The sequence below is a fragment of the Bubalus kerabau genome, chromosome 23 (assembly GCF_029407905.1).
Source record: "Bubalus kerabau isolate K-KA32 ecotype Philippines breed swamp buffalo chromosome 23, PCC_UOA_SB_1v2, whole genome shotgun sequence".
NCBI classification, from domain to species: Eukaryota; Metazoa; Chordata; class Mammalia; order Artiodactyla; family Bovidae; genus Bubalus; species Bubalus kerabau.
The window spans coordinates 4,520,958-4,529,286 of NC_073646.1; the positions used below are offsets into that span (position 1 = coordinate 4,520,958).

Genomic DNA, 8,329 nt, shown 5'->3' on the forward strand with positions numbered 1-8,329 from the left:
CAATAAGTGAGGGTGGGGACAGCTTCTGCACACCTAACAGGTGTACATGTATCTTGGGGACGGGGCACGGTGGATGCTGAGGTCTGGGGATGGGAATGGTGATCCCAGAGTCCTCACCTGTCAAAGCCTGACACCAAGAGATAGTGACCGTCACACACCCACACAACGCGGGCTCCACGGGCCCCCTCAGGCCCTGGGCCTTCCTGTTAGGATACAGCATATAAGGCCCGGCTGGGACCCCCACCGGGTCTGAGGGCTGCCCCCAGCCCATCCTGCTCACCTGCAGGGGCTCAGGGCTACCCCGGGGCTCGTAGATCCGCAAGCGCCCGTCTTTGCAGACAGTGGCCAGCTGCTGCCCATTGGGGCTCCAGGCCAGGCCAAAGATCTGGGGGCAGGTGGAAACGTTGAGAAGCAGCCTCTTGCCCCATGGCTGGGCACCTGCCCCCCAGAACTATCCTACCTGATCCCGGTGGCCCTGTAGCCTCAGCCGCTCAGCTCCAACCTTGAGGTCCCAAATCCGAACAGTGAGATCGTAGGAGGAGGAGGCCAGTACATCAGCCGCCAGAGGGTGGAAGCGCAGAGAATAGATCTTCTCGGTGTGACCTGGGGTTGAGGTGTGGGGTGACACTGAGCCCCCCGGGAGCCTCTACCCACCCCCCAGCCCCCACCCAGGCCCCCCTCACCTGTGAGTACGGCCTCGGGCATAGTGAGCACCTCCTGCAGGCCCTTGGGGGGCACCCGCCACAGCCGGATCCTGGCGTCCTCCCCGGCTGCAGGGTGAGCAGGCTTGTTACTGCTGGCCCAAGGCCCCCAGGCTTCCCTTGAGCCCATTTGGGGCCCCAGGACCCTCCCTCAAGCCCAGCGCCCAGCCCAGCCTCTTTACCCACGGCGAGGCGGTGGGGGTCAAAGGGATCCCAGGCCAGATCGGTCACAGCCACCCCATTCTGCAGCGTGGGCAGTGCAGTGTCGGGCAGACGGCCAGGCTTCCGCAGCTGTGGGAGGTGCCCCCACCCCGAGGCCCATCAGTAACAGGCAGGAGAGCCCGGTCCCAGTGGCTGCAGGGCAAGCGGCATGTCTGGGCCTCACTGTCTGCAGCTGACGACCCCCCCGGGTGATGCCCAAGCTCTGTGCTCAGCCACCTTGTGCTCTGAGCCCCAAGTGCAGACCGTGAGGCCCCCAGGAAGTGAGGGAGTGGTGGGAGGAGCTCAGGCTTGGGGCTCAGGGGGCCTGGGTTTGATTCCCAGCTCCACACTTACACAGCATGTGACCCCATGGGTCACTTATCTTCTCTGTGCCTCACCACTCTCATCTGTAAGACGAGGATAAGAATGGCACCCCCAGCACGGGATACTTGGCGGGGTGCCTGGCACATGGTTTCAGCCTAGAGAAGGTGAGCTGGCATGGGCACTCAACGCCTTCAGCATCCTGCAGGGGGACATGGGGGCTGAGTGGTGGGGCTGGCCCTCACCTCCAGCACGGCCACCTGCCCCCCGCTGCTGAGCAGGGGCACAGCCACACGCAGCTGGTTGGCGCAGAAGCCGTCACTCTCGCCGGGCGTCGTGAGGTTGAGCCCCTTGAGGTTGGTGATGTGGCTGTCTCGGTGCAGGACGTTGCCCTGAGCGTGCCGGAACTTGGAACTGGGGCCTGGGTGCAGGGGGCAGCAGGGACATGGAGCCACGTGAGGTGAGGGTCCCCAGCCTGCCCACCCTGGGAAGTCCTGCAGGGGCACCCGGGCCAGCCCTGAATCTGGGCCTCCTGCTCCCCTCGGCAAAGGACCCCAGCCTCTGCTGGTCCAGCCAACACAACCGCCCAGATCTCAGAAAGTACAGGCCATTGAGACTCACTTCACCCCACAAGGAAGTGACTTGTACAGGAGGGGAGTCAGGACTGGGGTGCAGAGGAGGGCGGCTGGGGTGGGGGGTGGCCCACGGCACCCGTGCTAGGGGCTCACGCTCACCCAGCAGGCTCTGCAGGGACCGCTGGCTGGGGCTGGTGCCGATGCCACTGGTGCTGGTGAGCGAGGGCCCCAGGCTGGAGGGCGTGGAGGGCGAGGTCAGCGAGCTGGGTGTGGAGGAGAAGCCCTCCTGGGGGAGAAGCATCTGGTCAGCCAGCGGGCCCCCTGTGGGTGGGTGGTCCGCCAGGGTCTGGGGTCATCACCCTGGGACACGGGTGGGCGGGAATCCCCACTGCAGGATGTGGGGTTGGGGACACAATCACTGGCGAGGCAGGGGGTACCATGGGGGTGAGCCGAGCTTTAGCGCACGGGGCAGCGGGTGGCAGCTGCCGGCTCCTGACTTTGTGGAAAAGCGGGCCCGGAGTGGTCAGGATTGTTCAAGAGAGGCTAGAAATTTAGATTTTTTTTGTGTGTGAAAGTCTCACTTCCTAGGCGTTTTGCACGATTTTGAAAACGCTGGGGTTCTTCACTTCTGCTTCTCGAGTTTCTCACACTTGTGGGGCAGGCCACACACTGCGGCCCGCCTGGACCCCTGCCCCCTGCTGATACTCACGCTGGGGTCTGCGTCACCCACAGGCGTCCCCACGGGCTGGGCTGTGGCAGGGGTGAGCTCTGCAGGGGGTGCCAGGCAGGAAGTGAAGCTGGGGTGGGCCCGGCGGGCGGGGTGCAGGCTGACCCTCTGCACCTGTGGGGAGAGGTCCAACAGTGGAGGCAGGAGAGGCAGGGGCCCAGGGAGTGGGGGGGACACTGGGCCGCTGAGTGCCAGTCACGGCTGGAGGGGCTGTCAGCCAGGCCCCGGCCTTACCTGCTGGTTGCTCCCCGCCCACCAGGCGTGGGAGTCGGAGGCGGGCACACAGCCTGCGGTGTCCGGGAACAGGTCTTCGTGGAACTCCACGGTCTGGCGGCAGACAGGGGCAGGCTGGTGAGCTCGGGGTCCCCCACCCCAGGCCCTCAAGGCCCCTCCCGCAGGACCCCTCACCTTGCGGGGTACGTGGTAGCTGATGGGCACGATGGCCGTGTCGCTCAGCTGCAGGACTCGCAGCACCTCGCAGCCCATGACGGCCAGCGCCCGCCGGGGCACGAGGGCCGCCCCCCGCAGCACGCTCTCCAGGAGGCACTGGGTCACTGGTGGGGACATGGCGGGCGGAGGACTGTCAGGGCGGGCCAGGGAAGGGGGTGATGGTGCAGGGTGGGGGAGGCAAGCAGGGCTTACCCGGGCTCAGTGCTGGCTGCTGGGGGGCCACCTCATAGCAGTAGAGCTGGTTCTCTCCCTGTAACGAAGCCCACCCAAGCGCCGTGCTGACCGTGCTGGCGGTCTGGGCTGCCCGGCCCCACTCTGGCCACCCCATCCCTCCCCAAGGACTGAGTCAACAGCACCACCATGGCAGATGCCTATTAAGCACCAAGCCGAGCTGGGGTGCCGCGCCCTGGAGATCAGTATCACAAGTGACAGCCGGGTGCTCGTCTGCTCCATTCCCAGCCTCGTCCTCAGGCAGCTCATACTCTGGGCTGTGACCCTGACTGTGTGCCCGTAGCCCCTGGCAGGGGCTGGAGCCCAGGCAGCACTGTCCCAGCTCCCCCTCTATGTGGGGGCGGTGAGCATCCTACACTCTCTACTTTGCCAGTCGGGTCCAGCTGTGGCCTGACGTGGGTGGTTCTCCTCACCTTTCCTGCCAGGACCAGGAGCCCCGAGTCTGGGTCCAGCAGGGGCATCAGAGACCTGGGGGAGAGAGACAGCAGGTCGTGGGAATACAGCCAAGTCCCCATGACCAAGGGGCGGCAGCAGGGCTGAGACTGTCACAAGCCTAGACAGGGGCTCAGGCCAAACTCAACCAGGGCCCGGAGGGGTGCAGTGGCATCCACGCTGGTGTCCGGGGACCCTCCAACCACCCACTCTCCCCATGCTCCTGACATGCCCCCGCTTCCCAGCCTTTCTTTTCTGGGGTCCATCTGCCCAGGGCTTCCCTAGTGGCTCAGTAAAGAACCCATCTGTAAGGCAGGAGACCAGAGTTCGACCCCTGGGTGGGAAGGAAATGGCAACCCACTTCAGTATTCTTGGCTGGAGAAGCCCATGGGCAGATGAGCCTGGTGTGCTGCAGTCCATGGGGTCACGGAGTCAGACCTTACAGAGTGACTAACACCATTTCCATCTGCCCAGCTGCTTCCTCCCAGGACTGTGCCAGGCCCTGGGCACAAGGGAGCTGCTCCCCACCCCCCCTTTCTGTACCTCAGCCCTGATCTCCTCCCAAGCTCAGTAGTGCCAGGAAACCACCCCACCCCCACCAACCCCCAATGTAGGTTTTGTCTGTGGTCTCACTCCAACAGCCTAGACACCAGGCCAGGGAAGGTGGGAGGTGGTTGGAACCGAGGACTGCCTCCATCCCTCCATCCCTACCTGGCACAGCCCGGACTGCACTAGGGCTTGGGGCTGTCGCCTCGGTCACCCGGCTCCTAGGCCTCGATGGCCTCGTAGAGGCCCAGCACCCGCCTCGGCAGCACTTGTGAGCCCGTGCCTGAGCCTGAGCCAGGGGCCGAAGGCAAGGGCTGCTTCCTGCCCTGCTTCCCAGCCTCTGTGCTCTCCATCCCCCCATTCCCCAGGTGGGCCCTGGGGCAGGGCAGAGGCTGGGGGCAGAGGGGCCAGGCTGGAAGCCCCCGGCGTCCCTGCCGCTCTTGGCCAATGGCCTGTCACTGCCCAGGGGTTTACTCCTCTTTTTCTCCTGGGCCCTGCAGAGCCCCCGGCAGCCCACCAGCCCTGTGAGTGCCGCCTTCCAGGCCCTGAGTTGCGGGGAGGAAGGCGGGGAGACACCCAGGAGCACTCGGACAGGCGGCTTCATCTGTTTCCCGCTTCTGGTCTGGTGTCACGTTCCTGGGGACCCCCGGGCCTGGACCCCCACCTCAACACGGACACACTCATCCTCAGATGCAACCCCACCGCCCTCGCGGTGGTCCCAGGGGTCAGAGGTTGCCCAGCTGTGGCAGCTGCCTTCGGCCCTCACCCAGGCAACAAAGGGCCCAGCCTACACGGTCCCCTGCCAGCCAGCTGCCCACCTGCCCCCGCCCTCACTGGAAGGGAGCCAGGGAGGACTGGGAAGCTGGGTGGGGCCCTGGGTGTCTCCAACAGCTTCCTTGAGCTCACCTGTGAGCAACACAGCCTCTAATTACCTCGGGCTCTGCAGGGTGAACTGGGCTCAGAACTGCCGTTCCTGGCCTGATCTGACCACTGCCCGCTGTTGGGGGGGAGGGGGAGCAGGGGAACAAAGTGGTCATGTGATCTCTGACATCTCCTGCCCTAACACCAGCTCCAGTGGGAGGGCAGACGCAGGTCCCTTTGGCGGCTCTAACTGGACTTTCACTCACGTCATTCATTCCTGGTTGAGCTGGTTGGTGCCCAGACCTTAGCTGGGCTGTCAGCTGTGACCAAAGGTGAGTGTAACAGGCCCCCATCTCTGTCCTCAAAAGCTCACAGCCTAGGTGATAGGCAGATACAATTCCACAGGCAAACACGTGAAGGAAGAGCTTTCTGAGGACACATGGCAAGAGGGCAGAAGGGCCTGACTCTGGCTGGCCACAGAGGAGGGGGCGTTTCATATGACCCAAAGGTTAAGGAGGGAGTTCCAGGCAGGAAGGGAACTTCGCACGTGCGAAGGCCCTGTGGCAGGCAGGTGCACGGCCTTGTTTGAGGAACAGGAAGTAGGACGACCTGGCTGGTGGCCTGGGCAGTGATGGAGGGTCTGAGGCCAAGGGTGGGGTGGCAGAAGCCACCCAGAGCAAGGCCTGGGGCATCAGGAAGGGAGTTCAGCCTCCTCCCGTCAGGTGAGCAACAAAGAAGCAAATGACACATCTCGAGAAAGGTAGGATTAGATTTGTGCAGAGCAGAGATCACAGTGTAGAGACGGGCAGGAGGAATGAAAACAAGAGTCTGAGAGCAAGTGGGCTGGGCAGGGAGTCTTGCCATCCTGCTGCTGCCATGGCGAGAAATGGTGGGAGCGGCCTGCCGGTTCCACCCTGGCATTGGTGGCTCACTGGTGCTCTAAACCAACCTCCTGTAGAGGCTCGACCTGGCACCCCCCCCCCCCAGCCCCGTCGGCCCTGGCTGGCCGGCCCACTGACTCAGATGCTAGGGGCGCGGGGGCAGGAAGTCATGGAGGGCAGGGCTGGCTTCTCTGACAGGTCAGGCCAGTCTTCCTCGCCTTGGGCAGAGCTACCTGAGCAGCTCCGCCAGGCAGGAGCATCCTGCCCCTGCTGTTGCACAGGCCAGGAAACGGGGTCATGGCACTCGGCCCTGAGGGTTGGCCAACAGCTGGCACGGGCCTGACCCCAGGCCTTGTAAAGACAGCCAAGCCAGGTCTGGATCTGGAATGCAGAACCAAGCCCCAGCCTGGCACGGGGCCAGAGGGCATGAAAGCTGGCGAGGGCATCTCTCCTGCTGCTGTGGCACCGGGGGAAGGGCTGGAATCTGGGACTGCCACTAGGAATGGGTTTGACCTGGGTCTGGAGGTCTGCTCTGGACTCAAAGCCATGGAAAGTCTAAAGCCTGGATCTGCCCCCGACCTCTGAGCCCAGGTCCCAAAAGATGGGAGAACAAGGGTGGTGTCAAGTGGGTCCTGTGGGGGAGGGCTTGTTGTTCACTCGCAAAGTCGTGTCCTAGTCTTTGTGACCCCATGGACTGCAGCACTCCAGGCTTCCCTGTCCTTCACCATCTCCCGGAACTTGCTCAAACGTCCATTGAGTCGAGAGGGGTCAGCCTCTGATAATCCCACCAGCTTTCCCAACACTGCTGCAAATAACACAGGAAGGACTGCAGGGAGCCTGCCAGGAAAAGCAGCTTCAAGAACCCTCCCCTAGTTCTCTCCGCTAGCCCATCACTCTACTCAGACCCACCACCTAGACATCCAGGCACTGCCACTGGTCCAAAGCAGTCCAGCTCCCTTGGTTCTGTTCTTATCACCCAGGCTGGCCAGTGGGGTCTGCCCAAATCAAGCCCTGACCCCCACCCCCACTCCCTTGCTCCCTTAGAACGAGGCCCTAAGACAGGGTAGTGCCTTGACACCAAAAGAGGACAGGATGGAGAAACTGGGGGGTGGTGTCTCCTGGAACCTCCTTCAATTTCTGGGTGGACGGGAGCATGGCCAGTGTGAGCCTAGGCTCGGGATCAGGGAGGGGGCTGGATGCTTTAAGCAGGGGGTATCTCACTACCAGCAAGAACAGGTCACAGAGGTGAGAAGCCCAGGACCTGTCAGTTAGTCCTGTTCCTTTAGGAGCGTCGGGCTGGACTTCCCTGAGAGCCTTAGGGGGGACATGGGGCTCAAGGGCAGAGGCACAGGGACAGTCTGAGCAGAGCCACAAGGTACCGACCGCAGACTCAAACCCTGAAGGGAGCAGGGGGAGTGCAGCAGTCTGGGGTGGGGTGACGGGGCACAGCGGGGACGGGGGCGACCTGTGAGTCTGGGCCTTGGTCACAGGGAGCAGCAGCCACCCAGCCTCGGCTGACAGTTTCCGCTCAAGGCAAGCCGGGAAGTTCCATTCTAATGTGAAAGCATTGGACTTTTCAGTGTGGCCAGTAGCTTCCAACTTTGAAAAAGTCCCGCGTGAGTCAAATGAAATACATTTGAGGGCCTGCACACTGACCTAGGAGCAGACATTCAGGGGTTTGCAAGGCACACCCCACATCCACATAAAACAGCAAAAACGAGGGGTGCAGACCTCTGCCCATCCTGGAAGGCGGCCCTGTGGGGGGAGAGGTCCTGAGGAGGAGCAGAGCTGAAAAAGAAAGTCTGGGAGGTCACTGTTGGTGGCTGAATCCCGCTTAGCCCTGCAAGAGACTAGACATGGAGGCCACCCTGCCTTCTGGGGGCCATCAAGTTCTTCAAAAGCCACTCAACTGCCTCCCTCAGGAACTGGTGTGGCCGTCTGCTGGGATAAGCCATCAGGCCCCCCGAGATTTGAGCTGGCCCAGCCAAAGGCGCTGGCTGAAGGCTGGGCTGGATGGGGTGGTGGGTGTCCTGGAGCCTGGCTGCAAGTCAGGAGCTGAGCTGGTCTCTAAAGGCTCCAAGGCACAATTCTGACCACAAGTGCCGAGGGGGTGGGGTCGGGGGGAGGGCAGAGCAGAGTGTTTTCCTGGAAGCCTCCAAGGCAGGGGATTTTTCTGGACTAGTCCAGCCCCTGGCACCCTCCCCTTCTGCCCCATCAAAGGGCCACTGTCAGCGGCACTCAGGCCCCACCTACTGACAGTGAGGCCCAACCTGGCGCTTCAACCCAGCATCCCCCAGCACATCTGGCCTTGACGCTGCCAGTAACTGTGGCTGGTGTGTCACTTTCCCTTCCTGTGTCTCAGCCCCTCCATCTAAGACACAGGGAAAGCGGTCCAGAGCAAAG

At 63.0% G+C, this 8,329-nt stretch overlaps 1 protein-coding gene across 1 annotated transcript in view; it reads right to left on the reverse strand.

Annotated features, from left to right (window-relative positions):
- Positions 1–8,329, reverse strand: part of CORO7 (coronin 7) — a 52,864-nt gene that overhangs the window by 4,132 nt on the left and 40,403 nt on the right. The window contains exons 10-21 of the mRNA XM_055561246.1: positions 3,620–3,674; positions 3,168–3,225; positions 2,934–3,079; positions 2,760–2,852; positions 2,508–2,639; positions 1,958–2,084; positions 1,469–1,644; positions 884–992; positions 684–770; positions 461–603; positions 281–385; positions 118–203 (exon numbers count right to left, since the gene is read on the reverse strand). Of these exons, the coding sequence (XP_055417221.1) occupies positions 118–203; positions 281–385; positions 461–603; positions 684–770; positions 884–992; positions 1,469–1,644; positions 1,958–2,084; positions 2,508–2,639; positions 2,760–2,852; positions 2,934–3,079; positions 3,168–3,225; positions 3,620–3,674 (1,317 nt within the window). The remainder of the gene's footprint in view (positions 1–117; positions 204–280; positions 386–460; positions 604–683; positions 771–883; positions 993–1,468; positions 1,645–1,957; positions 2,085–2,507; positions 2,640–2,759; positions 2,853–2,933; positions 3,080–3,167; positions 3,226–3,619; positions 3,675–8,329) is intronic.